This window comes from Erithacus rubecula, assembly GCF_903797595.1.
Source record: "Erithacus rubecula genome assembly, chromosome: 4".
NCBI lineage: Eukaryota > Metazoa > Chordata > Aves > Passeriformes > Muscicapidae > Erithacus > Erithacus rubecula.
The window spans coordinates 5,691,431-5,718,922 of NC_136686.1; the positions used below are offsets into that span (position 1 = coordinate 5,691,431).

The following is a 27,492-nucleotide window of genomic DNA, read 5'->3' on the forward strand; positions in this document are numbered from 1 at the left end:
TAACAGGGACATTCAGACACTTCCCAGTTCCATGTGGCTGTGCTGAGATCCCCAAGCAACTCTGAGGATATAAACATGCACTCCTCCAACACAGAACCCAAATGGTTCTTGAAAAGGGTAATTTTATCCCTTGGACCAAAAGAACCCAACATTTCAGACAGCCCTGTAACAGGGGCTGGGCACAGGTGAGTTTTTCCTCCCCTCTAATAACACCCCTGTAAAAGCTCAGCTCAAAACACTTTACCTGGAGCTCCCTGTTGTGGTTCTCACACAGCAGCTGAAGAAATCTCAGTATTGGCTGCATGATTGCAATGGCAGGGCTCATGATTGCTTCTTCTGCAGACTTCTCTTCTGCATTTGCAGCATCTGCTCCCGAGCCCATCAGATCTATTTCTGGGTCCATTTCTCTTCTGTACACAGAGTAAGCCTTGGAGGTTGCAGAAGATGCTTCTGTTAACTGTCCTTTCATTCCCTCTTTCAGATGCAGGGTTGAATCCTTAACTAAAAAGAAGATAATTTTCCTTCATTTTTGAAAGTCTTTCTCCCCATTTGATTAAACAATAAGAAAACAATAATAATGAATGCAACTTTTTCTTTGCTGGTGCCTAACTTTTCAAAGACCTCTAGGCAACTCACAAAGAATATCAAAGCAACATTCATGCAGGGATAGCACGTTCCAAATAAACCACAAACCAGAGTGAAACAGAACATTAACACAAAAAGCCCTACTATTTCTCTCCCATATACAATAAATGATGAGAACAATGGGAAGACCACAGGGTGGGAAATCAGTTCCTGCGCTTGCTCTTGTGAAATATCCCCAACAGCAGCAGCCTCTGCTTCTGCTCCTCTAAAAATACAGCTCAATATCTTTTATTGATGCAAACTGGCAGAGCTTCACTGATTTCATTAAAGCTAATTCCTTGTAGCCAACCTGAGACAGACTGTAATTCAGAGAAAAACAGGCAAAAGATGCAAATTGGCAACGATTAATATCAAATCTTATTGATCCACTCAGCAGAGCATCAGTGGTGCAGCACGTGCAGTGTCAATATAATGCCCTGCTCCCCTCCTTCCCAGGGGTGCCTCCTTACCTCTCTTTTTGGGAACAGAAATGGTGAGGTCGCTGTCATCCTCCTTCTTTTTGCTGCCCAAGTCAATAGTGTTCACTGTCACCGTGGATCGGATCTCCTGCTGAGCAGCTTTCATGCGATCATACAGCACTTTAAAGAACCTTTCTGACTTCTTCTGCTCCTTCAGTTGCTGGTAAGTTGAATACTGCAAAAAAAGTAAATTCTTTAGATATCAATCTTCTAAGGAAGAAGAAATACAAAAATACACTTTTTTTTTTTTTTTTTTTTGTGACAAATGATGAATAATTACTTCATTTACACAGAACAAATGTTGGCCACTGCCTGACCAGTTCTTTCATAAAGTGATATACAAGGCTGGTAACAAAGACTGATGATAATGTTCTAAAATTTGGGTAAAATGGTGAACAGTGCTATTTGCAGTCTTTTAAATGTCACAATATTGTACTTGAAGTTAAATTACTTTGTGACACTCTCCATTTTTCCAGGCTTACTAGTCATGATATTCTATCTACAAATAACAGTGAAAAGTAATTTATTATGTAACAACAAGAAAAAGGATTGGAAGACCAAATATGTAATATTATACCTTGGATTATATTAATTTTTTCTGCTACAGACAGAGTTTATTATTAAATATTATTTTAGGTTATTAATTCCAGTCCCTTAGTACAACTGTCAAGCAGGCTGAGGAACATTTGCAACATTTTACAAACAATCCCAATACTCCCAGCTTTCCATCATCATATCAATTCTCTCTCTTCCCTCAATAATCTGATTTGGCTAAATCTGAGTGAGAGTGATATAATTCACAAAAAAACGTAGAAACCATAATTTAAAGCAGATATTTTCTATCAACTGAGATATTAGTCTTCTCAAATGACCAGGACTTTTTTTCCTCTTTGGAGATTTTGATAAATGTCTCTGAATGTTTCCAGAAAAAAACTGTTATTATAAACTTAGAAGGATTATAATTTTTAATTTTACAAAGAGTGACACAAAATAACTGGGGATACATGGAAATGGCCAGATTAAAAGCAGCACAGTGTTACACAGAGAGAGACAACTGAAAAACATTTTCTTCTGCTGAAGAGCCACTGCACAGTAATAGGGCATATTTACATTTGTATTACAGTAGTACATATTCTAGTGACAAACTTTTCACAGAACTCACAGCAAAAAGGTTCTCTTTATTTGCCTCCAGACCACATGCATCTGAGAATCAATATGTGAATAAGCAGATTAAACAAGTACCTGTGTTTGTGCATTTCCACCCTCAAGCAGCGCAATGCCGAGCAGAATGCCTTCTGAGAAAATCCTGTCATTCCTGGTGTTCACTATCACATCTATCACCAGTTCTGAGGCACCTTCCTTGTCCAGGAGGCACTGGATATCAAACATGGTCACCCCAGACTTATCTGCATCTTGTCCTGAAAATCCACCTGCAAATTAGACAAATACACAAATCCCATTCACGTTTGCTTCACACACAAATATGAAAATGAACCCATTAGTAGTCATAAAGCACACAACAGCAAAGTAATCAATTTAATTTTGGAATTCTGTCAGGCAAAATTCCCTTTGATAAAAACAAGATTTTTGTATGAAACTGCAACATTGAACTCCAAGAATAAGAAATAAAACAATTCACCAAGCCATTGTTCTGTCATGATATTCAAAAATAAGTAAGTTGGAAAGGACACTGATTTGTTCACTGAACCTTTTTTTTAATCCCACTGCTGCATACACTAAACTGTGAGTAGGGTCAGTGCTCTGAGACCCTTTCTAAATTTGCTCTTCAATCTCAGGCTTAATCTGCACTAAAATTGTGTCCTGGTAAATCCCCCCTGGTTATGGGTCTGACCTTCCAACCAAATGCTTTTGCCAATTCCTAGATCATCATCATCATCGTCATCATCATCATTATGACATTTTCTTTAGGACACAGAGTTGAGTTAATTCAAATTAAAGGTGTAGGTTGAAGAAATTTTGCTAAATTGTATTAGCTCATTAAATCAACTGCTTTTTATTATCACAGATGATCATCTTTCCTGCTATACTTACTTCTCTAAAGATGTAACTGTGCCTACTTCATTAGTAAAAATACAGTACTGCTTTAATCAGCCAGTACTACTTTGATTAAACTGATTAAAATACTTCAGACTTTGTGATGAAGCCATACACACACATGCTTTTTAGAGAGAACTAAAAAAAATCGTAAAACTTCATGCTCTTGTTTGTTAGAGAGCAAAATTTGGCATAGAGGATGTTAAGACTGCAAAGATTTTCAGTGTCTACATTGAAATAGTTAAGGAGGAACAGCTGGTTAACATCTGCAAAAACTGACAAATCTGGGCATGCCTTCAGTGAGCACTGAAAATGCAAAATGCAGTTCTGACCTGGCTCTATACCCAGCTCCAGACTCATTTCATATGACATCCATTATCATGGGTTTTCCTAGAAACCACTCTGCAGTAACTTCCTGTGGCTTCCACAGCAGAATGATACAAAAAATTAGGTTATAATAGACCTACAGAGATCATCTAGAAAAACTTCTTGCCCACAGGAAGATAGGACAGGTTAATCAAAGTCTTGTCCACTAAAGTTGTAACAAGAATTGGCACATTCTACAACCTCTCAGGAAAATCTGTTCTGTTGTGTAACCAGTATTTTTGTGAGCAGCTTTTCCTTAGATCTTATCTTTTTCATCTATCAGTAAAGGATCTGGAACATCAAAATATTCTTTAGTTTCCAGAAACAACATCATCCCTCTTCAAAAGTTTTCTGCTTCACTGAATTTCTGGATGGGGATTTACTGGTACCTACTTTGGTCCCTCCAAATGAGCAATCTGAGACAAGTGTGTGCAACTTAAAAATAGAGGAGTCTGATACTACCTCTCTTCTAAGTGGTTACAGAACATGTTTGATTTATTTACCAACTGAATGCCTGGAGCATGTCCAATGTGCCTATTAGAAAAAATGGTGCTGCTAATTTTGCTCTCTTGAAATGATGTGTGTTGATTTACCTCCCACTTGTGCAGTTTTGCTGTAGCTGGCAGACAGGGGCCCATTCATACCACTTCCATATTCCCCTTTAAAGTACCGATGCAGGAGGATTTTCCTTAAAGTGTTGCCCTTTAAGAGAAAGATAAAAATAGAAGAAATGAGAGTTGTGGCCAATTTTCTTTGTTTGAAAAGCAAGCTGTTTAACACAGATACATAATTTAGTAGGTCTTTCCATTATAATTAGTAAGCACACAAATAGCAAAGTTGTCCAGGAAACAAATATCTAACGGTCTTATCTAACAAATCCCAGGGGAAAGATTAAAAAATAGTGTTGTATAAAGTTTTTAAAGTTTGTTTTAAACTTATTGATTATAAATAAAACACCTCTACTTCAGTAATTTTGACTGGCTGTCTGTAGATGTGTATATTGAACCAAGCTCCACAAATAGCCAGTGCTCTGCAGTCAGTGTGTCTGTGCCCTACCCTGCCATGGCAGCACTTTCTTCCTATTTTCTGCAGCTGAGTAGTACCACTCCCTTTTCTCTGATCTCAGATAATCCAGCTGATCATCTGAAAGAAGCCACATCACATAAAATATTAAAACAGAGATATGACATTTGATAGAACAGCTAAGAAAGCATTCTCTGTATTGCCTTGTTCCTTGACTTCCAAAACCACAACCAGTCAAAATCTGCATGCAGCTCTCTGAAGATCTTCCCTTTCATTTTACTTATGTTCTGCAACACAAGACATGCTGGATTGAGAGTCAGGGGTACCAATTACTTGGCATTTTTATTTTGCCTTCAGTCTCCACACAACACCTGCAGTCAACACTCAGCTTTACAGAGGTAGAAGGTGGCACAACAACAGTAGGTGTATGTGTAACCTCAGATTTCACAAAGAGGAATAAGTAAGGTCTCCAATGCTCAACAAAGAAGGGGGAAATTGGTCACTTCAAGAGCTTGGCAGTAAAATTGAACAATTTTCCCCCCTACTTTTACTGAATTGCTGGTTTTAATGAAAGAAATTCTAAAAAAATGTGTGCACTAGAAGCATTCTCAGCATTCAGGAGCTTGCCAGTGCCTGCACATTAGTGCAGCAGTTTTCAATCAAAACATCTCTGTGGCTGCCACAGACAGCAGGCAGTGGGGAAGCAAGTCCCAGGCACTCCCACACTCCCACTTCTCTGTTAACTTGGCAATATTTACAGTGACAACCATACACCACAGAGGGGATTTACTGCTTCATGGGCCTTGAAGACAATGGCCTTGTCCACCTGAAAAATGTGCCAAAATGCAGGACTTTGTGTGCCTGACAACACCAAAGAGCCACTCTTTCCCAGTTCTTGCAAGTACAAGGCCTACAGTAAAATATCAAAAGCACAACAGCTGCAAGAAAAATTAGAAGGGTCACCTGCAAGGAATTTACTGGGTGGATTTTTCAGATGAGATTAATCCAGTGTGCTCTGCACTACAGAGGAAGACAAAGAACCAGAAGTCTCTGAGGAACTCACACAGACTGCTTGTGATGGGGTTTAACCTGGAGTGGTACAGTAATGGACAAGGTAAGCAATTTTAAGACTGGTAAGAGCACTAGCTCCTCCTGCTCTCTGTCTCTAGCTGGGACCAAAATCCAGTGTCTCATGTCAAAGTGAACCTCATTTTCCTCAACTCCTGAAGAAGAAAAACATTACTGATGGGAAAGGAGTTTCTACCAGAACTGGACTGAGAAGAAGGCTAAAGTCCCTTTTCAAGCTTTCTCAAATATATCATAGAATCATAAAAGTGTTGCACCAGTGGGATCACAGAGGAGAAACCCTTCCAATCTCCTGACAGGACTCAATCCAGAATGGGCACTGCCTTGAGACACGATCTTTTCATCAGAGAGGCTGGCATTTGCCATAGCACTTAACTCAGCTTGAGTCAACCTCCTCAACCAGCAACCTCTGCAGTCTGTTGGTGACTAATGGTAAATTATATAAACAGTCACAGTGCAGTCACGGGAAGAAACATCAAAAGCCATCTATATATAGTTAAGAACACTACCTGTGACCACAAGCTTTATTGTTCAACCAAAACAGCCCTTCTTTTATCAAGAAGAATGTTTAAAACCACAAAATACCTTCTGACTAATAAACTGAGTGATTTAGCACTGGAGGCTGATTACCTGGAAGGAAATAACTACCAGCACATCTCAGACCTTCCTCCTGCCTTGTTACCTTCAAAGACACCAGGGGAATATGATGATGTTTCTCCAGCTGGTTACAGAAAGGGGAATCCTGCTCCACCCACATCCAAACTAAGGAACAGATTTCATTTCTTCTTCCAAGAAGTCTTAATCATTAGGATTCCTGCTCTCTCTCAACCTCCCATGAATCCAGACAACAGTTATAGTTCCCAGAAGCCAAAGTGTCAAGAGTCAAGGATGTCGTGTTCGAAAAGCAGAAATGTGGTGGAACCTCTGCTTTGCCTGACAGCTGTGTCAGAAATGCACCCCCAGGCTCAACCCACATATTTGCAAACTCGGGATCCTCATCTCCTCTGTGATGACCTCAGGCAGCCACATGACTCCCATGAGTCTTGTGAAATGAGCTGCCACTACAAAGAGCAGAAGAGCCCAGCCACACCAACCGGGGCTGAGAAACGCACGGAGGAATGCAGCAGAAACTCCCATCACCTCCAGCATGTGACTGTGAGGCACCATCCCAGAAAAAGCTGGAAAGACCCTGCTTCCAGAAAAAGTGCTGATCCCGTGGCGTAGGTGTGTGGGAATGCTTTGATGGGAATGCCAGCAAAAGGCAAGAGCAGCCCCATCACACGGACCAGACCGGCTGCTGCCAGGACAAGCCAGACAGCCACGCCATTGATGTCCTTGGAAAGGGATTCCTAACTTAGCACAGCCACAAAATTAACACTGCCCAACAACAAACCATCTCAGCAGCAGCATGAATAAGCATTTTGCTGCAGCTACTGCTGACACTCGTGGCACTAAAGCAGAGGCCAAAAATAAAAGCACACGAGGCAGTGCAGTGCTATCTTCCCCGACTCTGTTTCTGTAAGTCCCGGCCTTCCAAGCTGACCCTCTCCCCTGCTGGCTACAATACACTTTCTTTTACACCTCTTATTAGGGTATGGAAGCCACATGTAAACATCACTCAGCTGACTGCAACCCTTCCATAATGGCTAGAACATTGTATAGCTTTGGAAAAAACACAATGAAACATAACAGTCTTATTGTTGCTGATGAATGCCACTGCATTGTCCCTAACAAAAGCTAGGATAAAGACTGAGGGCACAAGAAAGCAACAACTGGATATTGTTGCTGCAGTTTTAAATAGCTGGGGATTGACAAGCAAAGTTTCCAATAGGGAACAATTATTCCAGTAGGAACATGTAGACACAAATTCCATTTTCTCATTCCGTATTTCATTATACTTGTTGGCCTTTAAACTTGATTTAAATGCCTTAATACAATGGTTTATTCACTTGCCCTCTCTGAGCCTGCAAAAGGATGTGCCAGGAAGCAATGGCTAAGAGAGGCTCATCATGGATACCTGTATCAGCACCAGCTCTCCTTATCACACCACCAAAACTTATCTGTCCTGCCTTATATAACTCTGCACACTTCTTAAGGAATTGGAATTATACATATGACATTCTGGAAGCTGAACTAGAGGGTGATCTCTTCTGGTTCTCACCCTGTATTAAATTAATGAAGTGGAAATGCTCAGATTATCAGTGATTACACAGGAAAGGCAGCTACATCCAACCAGTATTTCTGTGATACAGTGGATGATGTTGTGAGCATATTTCAGCATTAATCCAGGAAGAGGCACAAAAACTAGGCTTATTAAATCTTCATATTTGAATAATTTGCAGCCAAGTATAAAAGAGAAGCTGTTGGGGATCTCTGGTCTGCTAATACAGGTTTTCAGAAAGTTTGGAAGAGACACAAAATCCCAGGGAACCGTGAGACATGCAATGATACTTTTCCAAAAGTACCAGGGAGTACTTTTACACTTTTTAATGATATCCAGCCCTCTGCTGTGAGCTTGATATCAGTTCTGGGAGAGGCAAAGGAAAAGCTGATTTTGCATTCCATTAACACAAAATTAAAGGCAGCTACTATAAACTGATGGCAGTTTTAATATTGGCATCATGTTGTAATAATTGCCTCAATACAGGTTCGCCAAAACAGACCTTGTGAAACTTCTGAAGATTATCTTCTGCTTTTGCTAATAATGAAAATATCATTCTGGTAAAGTTTGATAAACTGTGCAGTGTGACACAATCCTGTCAGGCAAAATTGTTGATTAAGTAAGCCCAGAAGGACAGTTATCAAATGGCTTAACAACTCAGTGACTGACAGAATTCAGTGTGCAATTTAAAGCAAGAAATCATAAACAAATGTATGGGCTTCTAATGAGCAAACTCATGAAGTATGTATTGTCTGCCTCATTTGGGGCTTTTCTTAATGAAATGAAATAATACAGAAAATAATTATTAATTGTGTTTGGAAAGGACACACAAAAAAAAGAGGGGATAAGGACAAGTAATTGCTAACAATTTAGGCATCATTTATTAAACTGACTAGAAGTAAACAATATGAGTGTCATAATGTCCAAACCTCTGTATGTCTTAATAACAATAAAATATAGAACACACAAAAAATGGAGGATTCTGTTCTAGGAGGTCATGACTTCAGGGAAGAATGACAGGCCTAGGAGAAAAATCAGTGCAATGACAACTCCCCAAATCCCACAATTCTGCAAAGGGTAACAAGAGCTGTTATGTGGGATTTGTGAGACTCTCTTACTTATTCACATGCAGGGGCATGTTACTGGAGCAATACCACACCACAAGCTGGTGTCCACAGTTCAAGAAGATTGCTGACAATTTGGATCAGGTTTGGAGAGATGATTAGAGAATAAAACAAGCCTTTTCATCAGAAATTCAAGGCTTTCAATCTGCTGAGTTTATCAGTCTAAGCATGAACTCTGTTTCTGACTATCTACATAAGAAATCTGATATAATGGATGACTTCAGTCTAGAGATAAAAGGTGCAAGACATACTGGTGAGAAGCTGAAAATGGAGAAATTCAGCTAGGAAAGAGGTGGAGGCAGCAGGGTTATTCAGTTTGTGGGTTATGAATTTTATTTTTATTTTACATAACAGTAGTGGCATTTAGCTACTGGAACAGCTTAAGAAGAGGTGTGATAGTCTGTACTGCTGGCAGTTACTAAACCACGACTAGGTGGCTTCTCAGACAGAAACTATTTGAAGATCTTGTGGTCTACATTAGCAGAACAAGCTGGGTGACAAAAATATGTCATCTCACATAATCTATGAAGACATCATGCCACCTTTTCCTGCAGTAAATATAGATGAGGTTAGAAGCCTGGCTTTCTATGAAGACTGTTTAAAAGATACCTACTTCTACATGTTTCTTGTCATTATTTATAAAGGAAATTTCTATTCCACTTGGTCTGAGTGCCTGCTTCAGGATGATGATTTTGGTTGTTGCTTTTGTTGTTGTTGCCTTTCACTCATTTTGTTCCCTTTATTTCTCTATAGTGGGAGAAGGAGTTTTGTACAAGTGGCTTCTGTGAAGGTACCACACGTGGTTTTCTAACCTTTAAAATGATGATTCAACCTGCTCTTGAAATGCAAGATGACACAGAAATCTCCCCATCCCCAAAAGGGATCAGCTGAGGCCACGGCTACCACACGCATGGTGTTGCACAAGCACGGGCTTGGAAGACAGCCCTGAAGTCTTGACTCCTATTATGTCCACAAAGTGGAAAATTTCTTCTTTTTCGTGATGCCAGCAATTTCCAGGGGGCTCACAAACTGGGGGAAGTTGTTTGTTTTGGGGAGTTGTTTGTTTGTTTTTACACAGAGTGAGCTTTTTCTTGGTTTTGATCTTTTTGCAATAAGATGTTTTCATAGCCAACTGATAGTTGAAAGTGATATATTTTCACCAATAAAATATGACACCCAACAGCACAGTTATTTGCACACTGGGGCGTTTATTCACCCCAGGGAAAAAAGCACTTTCAAATATGAAGTTGGGTCCAGCTGGTATCCAGTTCTGCTTCCACTAAAATCAATGGGAGATTGGCCAGTAACTTAAGTAGGAGAAGGAGCAGACATGCACTTTGCCAGGCAAAAGTGTTTTATCCAAGTCTAAAAAGAAAAAAACAACCCAAAATATGCACCAGACTTCATGACACAGTTCTCTTAGGAGAGCAGAGCTGGCCACCCACACCTCTCAGCTGTCTCTCATTAGGCAGAGACACCCCACATGTAAAATGTGCCATTGTTCAATCCCACACAAAACTGGGAGGAATCCCACTTGTCTCAGTACAAATTGCCTGCATCACAAATACTGACTGATAAACTTGAGGCTGCAGCTAATGCAGACATGCATTAATAGGCTCAGATAAAAAACCTCAAACATATCCTTTTTTAAAACCACAGTTGTTCTAAAAAGGAGTTCATTTTTAAGCAGTTTTTAAATTCTTCTTTCCTTTGCAGTTCCAGGTTCCATAGAAAGCTGGAAGCTTAAGTGCCAAACTATTACAAAACAACTGCTACTGCCAGTCCATTTTCAATATGGATAGGGAAAAGAATACTGGATACACCACAAAAAATCTCACAGGTTTTGCCTGATAACTGTCCAATTTTGTACCCTGAAGAAACTCAGGAAAGCATCATATTAAGAGAAAGATTTTTTTGGCAGTAACTCTAAAAAGTGTCTCCACTAGGAATACAGCAGGAGAGAAAAATTCTTTGGGTTAAAGAAAACCTCAGCATTGGGACATTTAGACTTAGACAGAGAAGAAAACACTTTGAAAAACATAGTTTGATTATGTAATTATATAATTTTTCTATTGGGCCATAAAGTATTAATAGCTGCTGAATGGGGTTTTTTTTGTTCAAATATGAGATCTCTAGATATGTATATATACATTTATATATAGAGAGAGAACAAGTCTTTGCTGTGGAAAAATATTATGGTTTATATCTGTCACCTGTGCATATAAACTGTGCACTTACAAACCAGGTCATGTTTGCACCTCTGTAATTTTTCCTTTCAGACTTCCTCCAGTACAAGACAAAGCACTGAGACACACAATAACTCAAGTTCTCCACCACAGAAGGAAAACAATGTAAGATTTGATCACGATTATTCAGAGGCATTTATGAGTGCACCATCAATAACAGACTGTAGGAAAAGACCAGATCTGAGAAGCACAATTTTCAAAGACTAAAATTATCTAACTCTTATGCTTCAGGGGGTAAACTTTCAAAGTGATGCACGGGGAGTTATGCACACAAATCCTATTATTTTTTAACAGGATTTCTGTGTGGAACTCCTCATGCTCTGCAAGGGAAAAAAAAAATTACCCCTAAGTGCCCTAATGTGAATATTTACCAAAACAGACACTTAATTTCCAGATGCATACTTATGAGCACTACTGTGCTTTGACATTTTACAAACAATTTGTAACAGGCAGCAATGGAAAATAATAGAAGTGGCCAAACATCAATTTCATGGCATTATTCTCTTTTGCCATGTTGCTATTACATTGAACTTCAAAGCCAGAGCATTACAGACACCTGATTTCCCAGCTAAGGAATGCTCTGCAGATGCAGTGCCTGCCCTGGTTTGGATCAGATACAGCAGAATGTTTACCTGTTGGCTCAGGGCTTTCCAATTGACTCAGGTGGAACTTCTGTATTTCAGTTTTCTGCTCATTTTACCTGCCACCAGTTCCACGGATTTCTTGACTTCTTCCTTGTCTACTAGTACAGATGACAAAATCCTAGAAAGATAGCCTGCTTTGGGCTGAAAGGGACCTTAAAGGTCATCCAGTTCCAACCCTGGCACAGGCAGGGACACCTGCCACTATCCCAGGTCACTCAGAGCCCCATCCAGCCTGGACTTAGGATCCAGGGGCAGGGATCCAGGGGCAGCCTCAGCTTCTCTGGGAAACCTGTGCCAGGTCCACACCACCCTCACAGGAAAGAGTTTCTTCCAAATATGCAATCTAACCCTGCTCTCTGTCAGTGTGAAGTCATTCCCCCCCTGTCCTGTCACTCCAGGCGCTTGTCAAGAGTCTCTCTCCATCTTTCCTGTGGTTCCCTTCAGACACTGGAAGGCCACAGTGAGGTCACTCTGAGACTGATGATGACATTTCAGAAATTCAGAATTTGTACTTATGTCACTGCTTACCTTCAAAGGAATCTATGCCAGGTTATCCTAAACCAGGTTATCCAAATTATTTTGCAATGCAGATTTTCTCAGCATTCTTGCAAAATAATCAAGGGGCATATCAATTGTCTCAAAACAATCCCAAGACAAAACAATCCCAAGACCAAGTCAAAACTGACTATTTTTTCCTCCAGTGCCACTCACCTCTGCCTGAACAGCACTATATTCAACACACAGAACTGCCAGATTCTGTCTTTTCATGATTTAAAGATGTGCTTTGGACAATGATCAGCAGCCCTGTATCCAGAGTGCCCTGAGAGCCAGCCTGCCAAAATGATCAACACACCTGACACTTCTGAGAAACGCCTCTTGCATTCTGAGATGGAAACAGATACCAAATGGTTGCTGATTTCTTGGATTTCAGGCATTAAGGGGAAAAAGCAGTGTATATGTGTTTGTGTCAGTCTCCAAATATACTTGTGACTAGTGCAGAGGAAAATCAGCTGGTCAAGATTCCAGCAGCTTCCATCCCCACAGCAAAACAGGAGCAGCAAAAGGGAACCAACCTTGTAGCAGTTCAGCAGAAATATTTAAATTGTTATCAGTGGTGTGTGCAAACATTGTCTTAGCATCCAGCTTGCTGGAAAACCAGCACAAACCAGCTCCAAAAAACAGTCTGGGTGTGGTCAGGGTACAGCAGCAGATGTCCTAGGTGGTGACTGCAGTGATGGGCAGATTGTCCCTTTGCTCTGTGCTGCACAGCATGGCAGGGAAAACAAAGCAACCCCCTCCTTTTCTAAGCAGAGGAGAACAATTCCCACCTGGAACAAAGCCAGCTCCTGCACTGGTTTCACTACATCTATGAAATTAGGTGACATTTCAGACAAACAGAAAAGTAGAGCAAAGTTTCAAGTCTAGTGCTTTATTAGCTATCTGTTTTGACAGGGATAATTTGAAAATATTTATAATTCATGTTCCCCAGTTAAAAAAAAAAAAAAAAAAAAAAAAAAAAAAGTAGTAGTAGCAGCTTGAATAAATTTCCAGTAAACTTGATGGGGAATTTTCTATTCATGTCAACTCTCCCAACTGTATAATCTGTTTAGGATGATATCAGGATGATATCCAGCACCTGAAGTTCAGCATCTAAAGTTTTGTGCTTGCATGACAATTTCAGTTTACATTAAAAAAAGGGTCCAGAACAAAACCAACAACCCCACCACCACACTAATTTCTATTGCTCCTGGTCCTGGGAATAGTGCTTGGAAATGTGAAATCAGTGTGGCCAGAGGGCCTGGGAAAAAAATAAATTAAAAAAACCCTAAAATATGTGGATGGAGTTTTGATTGTTAAGAATCCAAACCAAAGCAGTTTCATCATTTCTAGGAGCCTGACTCATGACTTTGATTGCCAGAGGTGGCAAGTATCAGATAAATATTAAGCAACCTCCTCTGGTAGATCTGTTGATTTTTGTCAGATCCTTGCTGCTGACTCTCAGCAAGGACACAGCTGCTGACACTTGGCTGTCACCACAAGGAGCCACATCTCCTCTTCCTCAAACAGCAAATCCACTCCCAAGTAGTCAACAAATAATGGCAACAGAGGATTAGGAGGTGAAGCCACAGCAGAAGGAAAGGACCCCTTGATCAAGTGTGAGAAATGGATCATCTTGTGACCACAATAACATCATTGAGGATCTGAGCTCTTGCTCCTGCCCTGGCAAAGGCTGTGCTGCCACAGAGAGGAGCTGGGCTCTATGATATCCCTGGTGCTGAGTTCCTCAGGAGGCTGGGAAAAAAGGCATTGGTAGCTTTATTCCCCAGCAATGAGGAACCAGGTCCTGGCCCAGACTCTGGGCTAGGCCAGGCTACCTCACCTCCCATTAATGTCATTTATCAATGAGCAGGCTAAGCCCCTCTCCAGGCTCATTCAGGGATTATCCTGGATTTTCTCCACTGGTTCTCAAACCTGCAGTGACTCAGTGATTGAGCTGGTCTTTTCTGGTATATCTGAACTTTTTATGGCAGAGCTTCTCTTCCAAACAACAGACATTCTGATTTTTGAAGGCAAATTTTTGAAGGCAACTTTCAAGGCTAGGAAAAACCTCTCTGTTTCCAAAGCAGTTCACAACCCTCCCTTTTAAATTAGAGGACAATATTAGCTTTTCACTCTTGGAGTCTAAAATTTCATTAGTTCAAACAAATATACCAAATAACATCCTTTGAAGACAGCCATGGAAATAATTCTGACTTTGTGCAACACTACAGCAGAAGGTTCATAAACCATTTCTATTAGCCAAATTTGTTGCATGAAACTGAAATGTTGTATTAAGAGAGTAACATTTTGTTTTTAATAACTTTCAGAGATTTATTGACTGTCACACTACAGCTCAATAGTTTCTTAGCTGTCATCTTATTTCAGGAGCAACAACAATTTCTAAATGCTAAATTTCCCAAGATCAGGAAAAAGTTATCTTCTATGTTGAACAGAAAAGAAAACAACATTGAAGCCACTCAATAACTGATTGAAAAAATGACCAAAATTTGCTTGAAATTAAATCAGCTGTTCAAAGGTACAGGTGAGGGGGAGGTGAAGTCATATTTTCATGAGCCTGTCTCAGCTTTTCAAATTCCTGCTACTAAAAGACAGATTCATGTTTATATAAAATTTAATATGCAAGCTGTTCACCTATAATATTAAATTGCCCCTTTATACTTAATATTTGCTAAAATTGCAGAGTTATTTATGTCCCAGATAAGACCACAGCACATGTGCATTAGCTGCTTCATCATACCAGATTTTAGCATATATTTATTATGAAGCTGTTGCCATTATAATGCCTAAGTGTCTATTGCTTCCAAGGAGAAATACATTACCACTGGAATGTTCCTACATGCACAGCATGTAGCTATGGAAATACAATGTCACAGACTTCTTTAGAGGTGTTAAGTACAGCACAGATTGACTGGGAGCTGGCAGGAAACCTGCTCTGGAAGTCCTGTAACACCATTTTTTTTCTCCTGTGTTTCAAGGGTACTGATATCCCCACTCCTGACATCCCTCTGATAAATGCCATGCAACATCCCAACATCAGGGCTCAACAGCATTATGAAAACCAAGAAGAATTTTACAGTTCCAGTAATTGGGAATTAAACTGCACAGGCATGGCACCAAATCAGTGCTTTTAATGAACATAAAACAAAACCCACCAACAGTTTTAAGGGCTACAGAACTGTCTGCTGAGGCTATTCTGATTATTGGCAAAATACTCTATTCTGAAAGTAGCAAAAACCCTTGTGAAAACACAGAGTAGGGTGGGAAACGATATAGACAAAATTAGTGCTCCAAGTTGGATCAGTGACAGAGTTTCATCTAAGTCCTGTGTTTGCTACAGGAGCCATTTCCTAGAAGGCTCAGAGAAGCACACAAAGGTAAGGAAAATCTCTGGAATTATATACTGAGGTAGCTCACCTCGGAAAAGACATGGCAAAAGCACAGCAAAGCTTTAATGGGGTGGAGGTGGGGAAGTTAGGAATTCCTGTCTCTTCTCCCACCCAAAAAGTGGCCCCCAATGGAATGTAAAGAGGGTCAATGAAAAAATGATAAAGAAGTAATTGTTAGCCCACACATAATTAGATGGCCATGGGAAGTCACCAAGGCCAAGAATTCAGCAAGACTCAGAAGAGGATTGGGGCATTTCTATAGACAACGAGTAAAACCAGTTACAATAGCAAATGTTAAAAAAACAACTGTGGGAAAGAAGACAAAATCTCTTGCTTTAGGGCCCACAGATTTATGATCTTACTGTTAAGGATTATCCCAAGACTTCAGGAAGAATAGGAAACTTGAAGTCTGCCTGCAGTGGGGGTTCTTAGACCTTCTGAAGCATCTGGTGATGGCCACACAGCAAGAAACCCTCTTAATCCTCTGGTCTGACCCTCTTTAGCAATCCACATGTGTTTAAAAGAGAACATTAAGTGTACCAAGTCTATTTGTAATGGATCCAAGAAACAGTGCAACCCAATGCAGATTCAAGAGGGAAATGGTTTTTATGAAATCTCTGATGAGGAGACATGCAGAGCACTACAGTGACCCAAAATATCAGCTGGAGTCCTGACTCCAACAGGCTGAACACAGAACTGCCATAGCAAGAAAACACGTTACCAAAATCCTAATGTGAGAAAGGTCTGCATTTCATCTATCTGATAAATATCATTAGCAAAATACTACTGGTTTATGCAAAAAATAATGGCAGAAATGTTTTGGTTCACCTTTGGAACAAAAGGCTCCCTTCCCCAGTGAGACATTCTGCTGGTGTGGACCTGGGGACACACACTCACTCGCTCAGCCAGGTGACTCCAAATTCTCCATCTCACTCCCACAGAAGACTCTTCTGTTTTGGACAAAATCCAAAGTAACTCATCCTCTAAGGCACTAAAGAGTGTCTCTGCATGGCAGAGACGGCCACAGCATCAGCCTTCTCAGTTCTGATGACAGCCTATGAACACCAGATCCCTCATTTAGCCCTAAATAACACTGACCAGAACGTCACCATTATTTAGTTCCTTTAATTAATTACCACTTTGCAAAGGCTTTGTTACATAAATTGGTTTCCTATACATATTAGTGCCTTTCTGTCTCTCTGTGGGTCCACTTGATGATGAAATGGCTTTTTGACTGCAAAGGACAGTGTCACCCAATGCCTCCACCTACGTACTTAATGTCCCTCTCTGGCTTAAAACTCCTTGTAAGAAGAAGCAAGTATTAGTATTCTAGCTGTGGCACCATGAGCTGCTGAGACTCAGCCAAAAGCTTGACAGATTTATATAGTGCAGAAAGGATGATGCAGGAGACCAGGAGAGGATCTGGATTTTGTCTCTCCTGCCTTGATTGTCCTCCATCTTTTTTTTTCTTCCTCCTTGTCCCCTCTGAATTTGCCTTTTTCCTCCCTATCCCCTGGCTGTACCAAGGACATATTATAATCCATGTGACACTTGATTTGTAGCTTTTGCCCCTCAGTTACTCTGGCAATCATGCCTCTTGTTTAACAAAGCAGCTCTGGAGGAGACTGGGAAAGGGCAAGTGAGCATTTGGGAAGGAAGCATCTGGTTAAAAGTTGAGCCTTAAAGTTGAGCCTTTTCCTTCTCCACACTTGAGTCACCAAGCCAAACTCTCAGCAGAAACATACCTGATGATTCACTACAGCAAAAGCATTGGAACTGACAGAACAAACCAAGATGAAGCAAAGTGATGTCCAAAAAAAATTAGACAGGGAAACTTTGAGATGGGAGCCAGTTGGCAGATGAAAAAGTTCCAAGCATGGCAGCTGGTTCTGCAGAGAATTTACCTCAGGCTTTGGTACACACAGATAAGTACCTCAGACAACTGCAAAAAATCCTTATAGGTAAGAACAGAAACTCATCTTAATGAACATGTATTCTGCAAATCAACAAGGATGAGGAAGGAAGTAGGATAAGTTTTGGAATCTCATCTTGGACTCAACTACAAGAGAAGTTTAAGGAAACTGAGTATACCAAGTAGTGACAGAGGATCTAGATGAAAAAAATGTTACTGTAAACCTTACAGCAGGATGCTTCTGCAGTGTTAAGTAGAAACTTTATTTTGGAATTTGCTTGCTGCAAAGCCCTTAACATTTTTAGCACAAGACTTAGGTTTAATTTGAATAGGTCTGAGCAACAAACATATTTACAGTGGCAAAGGTGTTTCATTTTGTTTTCACTAGCAGAATGCTTGAATGGCTAATTAAAACAAAATTCTATTACCAAAAAAAAAAAAAAAAAAAAAAGTCAGAGCCAGTGTCTTTTTAAAATTACCTGATGTTTAAGGCAGAGTAAATTGAGTCAGTTTCTGGGAATGTGCGTGCTCTGACCTGTGTGAAAAGGCTGCTGAGGGACTGTGTACAGGCAAGACAGTTACCATGGATACCTCACTGCTTTAGGTGTAGAAGCTTAACATTACAAACAACTTTGCTGCATTAGGCTGCCAGCCTCATAAAAACACTGCAAAATAACAATGAGCACTGAGATAACCATTATGATCTGCTTTGTGACATGCAAATATAAATCTTCTATCCTAAGGCAAAAGACAAAAGTAGGATTGAGGGGACATGGTACATCTTGCAGGTTTAATTTACAGTCTGCTCCTGAAAGATGCTATGGCTCACAGTGATGATAATGGGACCTGCAAATAGGCAACTTGCCTCAGAATATTGTCCTCCTGTCTAAAGTTTTGCCTAAATTAGGGCTCCAAACTTGAGCCAACACAGCACAGGCAGAGGGAAATGCAGTCAGAATCCAAAAAGGAATTATTTTAAATTTTCCCTTTAACAGTGCAAGTTACTCTGTAAATACTATTCCAGGGTTTATGGCATCACCCACACCAATTGCACTGAAGGACAGAGCTTCCACATGAGACATTACAGTGTGTTCCCACATCCTTCCAGGAGCACTGGGTCTTTGTGGGAGATGCTGACTGTGCCTGCTGGGCAGTGAGCTGTGTGCCTGCTGAATACCCTCAGCCTTGAGAGAGGCCAGAGATTTTTCAGCTTTACAACTGCATCTTGGCTTAACTACCACTGCACCTGTCAGACAGACAGTCTCAATGAGAAAGGAAAATCTGCTCATACCATTCTAATAGTGGCAAAAGAGATTCACTCCCTCACACCAAACTATCTGATCTATTGATCCAACAGCCAACCATTTTTCAAGCAGTGAATGCATCTGTCTCCTCCTTCACCTCGAGCAAAGGTTCACAGGAAATCACTTTCCCCTGCTTTCTCCTGCTTCTGGTATTAAATTACACACAAAAGAAGTTCAGGTGCAACTGGGGCTAGGGTTATGTTCCAGGGGATGAAAAATCCATCTCAAGGAGATTTATGATCATTTCAGGTATTCCACAGCCAGGAGCTCACATGGATCAAAAGCAGTGCTCATAGCTGGGTCTTATGACATTAATTAAGATGCTTCAACAACATAATTACAGATGTATTTATTGCAAAGCTGTGATGGCCAAACTCTTCCATGAGGCAGGACAGCATCATGCTGGGAGAGCTGCAAGTTACAGGCTGAGGAGCAATCAAGAAGTTGGAGCTGATGTGGGATGCAGAGAGGGGCATTCAGCTCATGAGACCCAGCTGAGCACAGATGTGCATACCTGCAATGTTTCATAAGCAAACAGCAGGTACCCCTCCAGCATTTTGCACACATACCTAACAGAGCAAACTGGACTCCTTTCATGCTCTGTCAAATATTTTTGGCAGTGGGTGCATTCCCCTACACTGTGATTAATTTTGCACTGAAGGCACCCTGAGTTTTTGCCTGAACAGAACCATCTTTCAGCCCTCATGGCACAAATCAAAAGGGGCACATCCAAATGACTGAAACCCTAGACCTGTGTCACAAGAGACCACTTTTTCAATACCAGGCTTTGTGCCCATAGTTACAAGAAGGAATAATACACAGATCACATAAATGGCAAAGTAATTGATTCTATCTGCAAACCAGGTAGGCAGATTTTAAATAACACAGCACCAAGGGCCCACCTGGCTCATTCAGGCACGTCCCCTTGCAGCTCTCCCCATCAGCATTTCTAGTACAGCTACATGAGTTTTGTAATGGTCAGGAGCAGGTGCAATGACTGGAGAACCTTTAAACCGGTAAGCACCAGTTTCCTCGTGGGCAAGGGTGCAAAATTTCCTGCTTGTTATGGCTGATCCCACTGGGAACACTGTGCAAGCAATGCTAGCAGCAAGGGAACAAGGAAAGTGCAGCTGCAGTGATCCCATCATGGCTCTAATATCATTAGAAATCTTTTTACTGGCTTTAATGGGATTTGGATCAGGTGCAAAGGAAGCCACCTTACATCCCCCTGATCTGTTACTCCTGCCAGCACAGCAAAACAACCAAATCCCAAGCATCTGTTTTTGCATGTCTGCACTCCATGAAGGATACAATCCCCCCACATCCACACACAAACAACCTCTGTAGTTGTAAAATAACTTGTTTCTTAATCTATTGCTGAGAGAAATTAGCAAAGTAGGTAAGAAAAATAAGTAAGAAATTATATACAAATTTTTAAGCTGGCATTTTCCCCTCTAAGAACATTGCTGTGTATTTTAAGCAACCAACCACCCAAAAGAGGCCTGTAAATGACTAGAGCTATACTTATAATATTATTAATTTTAGTATCCAGAGAGAGGGAAACGAAGTCCTCAAAATGCACATTAAAGCCTCCCATGTAACAGAGCTGTACTGCATGTCCAAAATCACTGCTAATGCTGTATGAGCTGCAAGAAATGCCACCTGATTTTTCTGGATTCTGCCTGGATTCTACAGTTTAATATCAAAGGGAGTATTTAAAAAATGCATCATTATGCACAGTGTTGGCTGAGGCTTGTCACTATTCCTTGCCCTTCTAATGAAGAGATTAAGTGGATTTACAGAAAGACATAAACTCCTTGGTGTTTTCCTAGATAAAGAATCCCACTCCTCCTCATTTAAAAGCTGCTAGCCTTGCTGTAGGTGGTAATTATGTTGAGGGTGAACTGCTGTGGTTTCTGTCTGGCAACACCCAGCACTGGCAAATGCAATCCCCACAGTGTCTGGAAACAGCATTACATCAAACCATCCAAGCTAGTGGCTTACACAACCAGCTACACCCCTTTGAAATCTGGCAGCTCCAGTGACTTGCTGTGTGCACTTCTGCTTCTCAGACAGCAGCTTCATCACTTTTATCACACAGGTATCAGCCTCCTTTAAAAGGAAAAGTTGGAAGCATTGACCTTTAGCCTAACTTCAAATCTTAGGATGAAAAAATAATCTGCATATCAAACAGTAAAGAACTGCTTGATTTTAACACCAAATCTGACCTTAGTTCTTAAGAGGCTGTGGGTGCATCCTGGCATTACTATGGAGAGGAACCTCAGAAAACAAAACAAGACAGCACCAGAAAGGGAAGATGCAAAATGCTGCTTGTGAAACTAATTCATGAAATGGGTTAATTTGGAGCTAGCCTAGAGATCCCTAAGGCAGGGCAGCATGGCACACTGCAAGCAGGCACACCCCATCATTCAATCTAAGAGCTATGGATCAGGTTCTTAATTAAAATCAGTTCTGCTGGGATCTCTGCACCAAAATTAAAAATCACCGAGCAATCTCAAATCAAACAAGGCGTTCATGTCTCCAGCTCTCAGGCAGCAATGTCATATTATGTGAAGACCTGTGAATAAGAATTGTGTCATGAAATCAGTGGGACCAGACATCAAGCAGGGACTGTTCAACTCAGAACAGCTGTATCTGCAGCATGGCTGTGTGCTAAGCAGGCAACAGCCTAAGCCACAGAATCACTGCATTTTCTACACGATTTGAAAACAAACACGTTGTACTTTAACAAGAAATACTGTAACTATGTCCTTGGAGGATTGTTGTTCTGTACCAAAGAATTATTTCCCTTCCCTCTCCTCTCCTCCCCCACTTCCCTGCCCTATGAATTAGTAAATGAATTTCTGCCACAAACCCTCAAACCATATTCTTCCCAATCAAAGAGTCAAACGATACCCAAGAGAGCAAGGCAGCACAGAACCAGTGAGATCCTGCAGACAGTCAGACTGGGTGGAAAGCTCCTGTCACTGCCACACACACAAAGCCTATGGGGGAAAACAGGACAATACCAGAAAGAGGATTACATCCAAACTACATTGCTGGAAAATGTTCTCCTGCAACTGGACAGCTGAATCATCTGCAACCAGACCAAAAAAAAAAGAAGATGATACACAACAAAAGACAGTCCATGTAATTTAATAACTAAGCAGAGTTTTGGTGTTTTGCCTTTATATTTTTTTTATTTTGATCCTGCACCACAAGTTTGGAAACAATTCCTTAAGGGCAAGGTCCATATTATGGGAGAATCCAGCATGGGCACTTATGGGCAAATCTATTACAATCTGCATATATTTCCAGGGGAAATGAAGCCTGCAGTTTAGCTCAGGGTCTGCACTTTGGTATTTTAGCAAATGGGGGACATAATGTGTGCCTGTGAACTCAGACAGAATACAGATCCAAGAAGACAGGATTCTTATAATGTGTTTTGTTTTTTTTTTTTTTTTTGTGAGACGCAGTGCTACAGGGGCTAAATAAAAAGCTTTTGAAAAAGTCATTGCACATAGCATGAGAATAAAGTGCCAGTCCCAGCAGTGGCCGCACAGCCGGCATCCACATTGTACAACAATCGCACAGCTCCGGTCGTGACTATGAAAGGACAGCCCAAGCAGCAGGTGGGATGCAGGGATGGCAGGGGGCCATACCCCTGCACCTCTCTCTCCAATCTCTCTGTTCATCAGTCATGTCACACGGGCTGTTCCCCTGCAAGGAACATCCAGAGGAACAGAGAAACTAGAAATGTGTGTCCCGGGCAGGGGAAGCAGCTGGCAGGCATCTGTAATTGAATTCCAGGAGGACTTGGGCTATTTTTAAAACTCTCTGTAGGCTGGCTTTCTTTTTTTTTTTTTTTCCTTTTTTTTTTAAACAGGTGAACATTTCTAAAACTCAACAGAGTTTTAAAGTTTCACTGCATACATCTCTGAGTTTCAGCACCATGTAAAAAGCAGGCAATAGCAGCAAAGCCCAAGCAATCAGAACCAGATTCTAAAACTCTGCACCAAGGAGGGGAAAAAACAATCAGTTTTCTCTGCAACTGTATATTTTAAAGATAAAGAATTTATTCCTTGAAGCCCAAACACAAAACCCCTCTTCTACTGTATTTGCACCCTACAGGGACACTGATTTTCTAACAGCTCCAAAATAAAACAAATTTCATTATTTATGTGCTGTGCTTCTGCAGTATCTAGTAACCCACAGCTCTGAGGGCACACTGGTATTTAAGGAATGAAGCCCCATAAAATGTAGGCTACAGAATGAGAAGAGTTTTGCTGTTTTCTTTCCAGAAGTGGTACCTGAATAAGGCAATTCCATTAAACCAGTCAAATAGTTTTGGCACTGGCAGAGTCCAGCAGGACTCCTGACTTGCTTTTGTTCATAAGCAACCTGACCTGCCTGAGCTGCAGTCAGAGCCTTCCACACCTCTGGAGCTCCTTTATCTCCTGTAATGTCTGTTAGATGATAACCAGAGTCCTAATACTCCCTCTCCATACCTTGGGAGAAGAATGGCCCTTTATTCTGAGAGGAGCCTGTTGTTAATCTCCAGCTGTCAAGACCTCTGGATCTGTTTACCTGTCTGGGCATTCCCTCTGCTCATGAGGGGCAGGGTCTGGCACCACTTCCACACCCATTCTTGGAAGGATCAGCAATGGATGGTTAAAGGACCTGAAACACAGCTCAGTATGGCTGATATGAAGCAAGAAAAACCAAAGACTGATAAGGCTGCAGAGAGGAAAAGTTCTCATTTTGCTCACAACACAGTCCAGTCTAAGCTGCACTCATTTATTTTCTGAGTTGCTGCAGCAAGTTAAATTCTCTGATGATAATGAGCAGTCACCAACTGCATCACCAACTCATTAAATCAACTCAGTATCCACTCATTAGCAAACAGACTTATACTCTCTGGTTTTAAGACTCACTGGCTAGCAAAGGCACAGCATATGATATTTGTTGGGGTATAACTTCTATTATTTTTGTTCTGATTTATGGAAAACGATCCTTATTGGGAGCAGCAGCACGCCTCCCTCTGTCTTTTGACTGTGCTAGATTATACACAAAACCTGTTACTTTTTAAAAATATTCAGAAGATAAAGCTAAGGATCATTTTTCAGCACTTTGCAAGACAGGGTTATGTAACCATACATAACAATGTATATTTATACATGGGTCTGCTGTATACAGAGAGGTGAAATGAAAGAATAGAGGAAAAGCAACAGAAGGGAAGACAAAAACCTCTTAACCACCAAAACAAAATACCATTTTGTGATGTTTATTAATACAAAAACAAGTCCAAAAATAACTTCCTCTTGGAAATATAATAAATACAGGATAACAGAATCTGTATCATATAAAGTGTTATTATCTGTTGAATATTCCCCAGATGCTCAACCAGTACACCTGATCTTATCAAACAGCACTGGAGTTTGTTGCAAGCACAGCTTTATAAATGGCCATTTTCTTACTGTAGTGCTGGCAGGGGAAATGTTTAGGAGGAAAATGTTTTGACTGCCATGCAATCAGACTGCCTGTAAGCAGTATATTCTGGCCCTTAGAAAGTAGGGGAGATTTAATACAGCTCAAAATTTCGGAGGGTTTGGTTTCTTCACAGCTCCTGGGCAGCACTACTATTCTTTTCCAGGGCAAGACAATGAACATCAGCTTCCATCAGAGGAGAAAGAATGGGATTTCAAATGGTACTTTGGAGAAATGGTGAATGCTGCAGGGTGGGGATGGAGGGAAGAACTTCTCTGTCTCAGCTCTGTTATGTCAATTTGCTCCTCAGATGGTCATCAAGAAGAATTGTTACTTAAAGCTGCCCCAGATGCTCCACATCTGGTGGGTTTTTTTTTTTTGGTTTTTTTTTTTTTTTTTTTTTTTTTTTTGCAGAGAACTGGATAAAAAGTGAGAGGCTGATGGCAAGAACATCTGCAGCTTCACACTGTGCAATGCCACCGGGGGACCACGCACAAAACAATTAACGGGAACTCCTCACAGCCCAAACCTCAGCATCCTCTGCCAAACCCCGCATCACCCAACACGGGCAGGCACCTCTGCGTGCGGAACCCTTTCTGGAGGCGGCGGCAGAGCGGGAGCGGGGCAGGTTAATAAATAAAACGCTGTTCCGTGTTGACGAGGCGGGGGAAGGAAAGCGGGGAAGGAGCGGGGTCTGTCCCCCGGCGCCGCTGCCGCTCCCGCCGCGTTACATAAGGCGCAGCTCCCGGCTCCCTGGGGCGGCGCAGGGGATGCGTGCTCCATGCAAATCCAGCCCGCAGGAAGCTCGGGAGCCGCTCCTGAGCTCCCCGCGGGCTCGGGGCCGCCGCACGGAGCCAGACACTGCGCCCATTACATAAGAGCTCGCTCACATGCGCCGCGGTCACATGCACAAACAGCGCCTTCCATCGCCGCCCGGCCACGGGCGATTACCGCACGGGGGGATGCTGAAGGGGACAAGCGCCTTGCACTGCCCGCATCCCCCGGGACACCGCTCTGCTCCAGGCTCTCACCCAAATCACCCTCCTGGCACGGGCGGGGAGGGCTGGGGACCCTCGCCTGTCACCGCACTGATGGCTGGCACAATCCCAGCGTTGTTAGGGCTGGCAGGGAGCTCGTCCAGTCCAACCCCCCCGCCTTGGTGACAAAGGAACGCGTCCAGGTGGGTTTGGAAATGCCTGCAGTGTCATCTGGAGGGATTTTCTGCAAACAAGGCAGGTGGTATTTGATAAAGAATATATTGGGAATTATTGGGGATAAAACATGTTCCTCCCCGTGTCAAAGCCACATGCCACCCAGGCAAAGGGGCCCCTCCCAGTGTCACCATCTGCAGGTTTGCATCCCCACAGGTATGACAGACAGAAACATTTCCAGAGGTGTCACAGGAGTGTGGGGTTAACACATGGCCCAGGTCTCCTAACCAACATCAGAAGCTGGCAGCCACCCACCACACTGGGCACCACGTTTGTAGGGTGGGTGCTCCACACAAGTCCTGCTTTGGCTTTTGTTGGATCACTCCCTCGGGTTGCAGATTTTTGGAGCCACCTTGACCCAGAAATCCTCCTTCAGGAGAAGAGGCATTGCAAATCAAGTTGGCCAACACAGCAGGAAGAATCTCTGGAGTCTGTACAACTCAAGAAGCGGCTCCTTTCGTGTATGCCAACATTTCAGCAAATTTCAAAAAGCATGTCTTTTTTCCAATAGAAGCCAACTTCAGAACAAGAATTTACACAGTAAGCCAAGCTTAATAAATTAATTTTTTTTTTCATGCCATTTTTCCCTCCAACAAATCTTTCATTTACAAAGCCCAGGAGCACACTCCTTTGATTTAGGGAGGAGAAGACGGGCACCCTGCCAACCCGCGAGGTTCTGCACTGTCATATGCAAACTCCTGCTTCCACTTTCAGAGAGACCTTCTCTCAAGGTGAGTCACTCAGTCCTCTGGAGAGGAGCCCAAAATGGGAGTGAGTTTGTGCTATTTAGAAGTACCCTGTGCTGCACTGACACATGCCCACGGTGGTGGAACCTCCCTGTGCAGCGAGCTCGGGGCAAGAGGCAGAGCTGTGCTCGAGTAGCCTGACAGGGGGAACCTCAGTTCCCTTCCTCTGTCCTTCAGCAACCCCCCTCACCACAAAAAAAATTGAGAATTACCAAAGTTCAGCGCTCACCGAGTCAGAAACAAGCATTAGGGCAATGTATCTGTTGACCAATCTCAGAGGGAAAAAAAAAAAAAAAAAAAAAAAAAAAGACAGTTTCCCCAGGGTGGCTGTTGCTCAAGTCAGATGGGCAGTGGAACTTGTTTTAGCTGCACATGTGCTTTCCTAGCAGGAACGTGTGTGAAAGAGCCCCTTTGTGCAGGGCTGCAGCTGCCTGGTGCTGCTTTGCCACCTCCTGTGGCTCTGGAGGCCCCTGCTGGAAGATGGAGCTGGACGGGCACAGCGTCAGCAGGGGCAAGAAAGCAGCCACTTTTCAGCTGCAAAATTGAGAGTTGAGAATCATACAGAAGAGGCTTGAGAAAACTCTTTTAATTTACTCAGATTTTACTACCTCATGGTTCTTGCAGGGGGCAGAGCCCCAGCTGGCTCAGTAGTAAAATCACACTGCATAAGGCTTAGCAGCAAAACAGACAGTGATCAAAGTACTGAACTTAAGACACAGGAGCCATAAACTGTGGGGTAGATCAAAAGAAAACATTATTCCAGCAACATTTCCTTCCCTGCTCCCAAAGAGTGTCTTTCTTCAGCTAAAAATCAGGCGAAAAAAATAGAGAAAAAGGAAAAACTATGTGCAAAAATAGGAAAGAGAGAGATAGTTTTAAGACACAAAGGAATTGATTATTTAGTTTCAAATTGTTTATAGTTTTAAAATCAGGTTAAATACATGATGAATTAAAGTATGTATCAAATAGTTGATTATTGGGGTTTTTTACTTTAAAAAAAATAAAAAAAGGGAAGTAAAAGACCTGCATTTAGAGTACCCAGTGTGTTAGAATTTGCTCCCGAGTTAAAACAAGCTC

At 41.7% G+C, this 27,492-nt stretch overlaps 1 protein-coding gene across 2 annotated transcripts in view; it reads right to left on the reverse strand.

Moving 5' to 3' along the window:
• The window catches only part of ITPR2 (inositol 1,4,5-trisphosphate receptor type 2), a 237,105-nt gene that overhangs the window by 70,204 nt on the left and 139,409 nt on the right, over positions 1 to 27,492 (reverse strand). For both annotated transcript variants that reach the window (XM_079304200.1, XM_079304199.1), the window contains 4 exons: positions 4,118 to 4,226; positions 2,346 to 2,533; positions 1,095 to 1,278; positions 245 to 501 (listed from right to left, as the gene is read on the reverse strand). In XM_079304200.1, the coding sequence (XP_079160326.1) occupies positions 245 to 501; positions 1,095 to 1,278; positions 2,346 to 2,533; positions 4,118 to 4,226 (738 nt within the window). The remainder of the gene's footprint in view (positions 1 to 244; positions 502 to 1,094; positions 1,279 to 2,345; positions 2,534 to 4,117; positions 4,227 to 27,492) is intronic.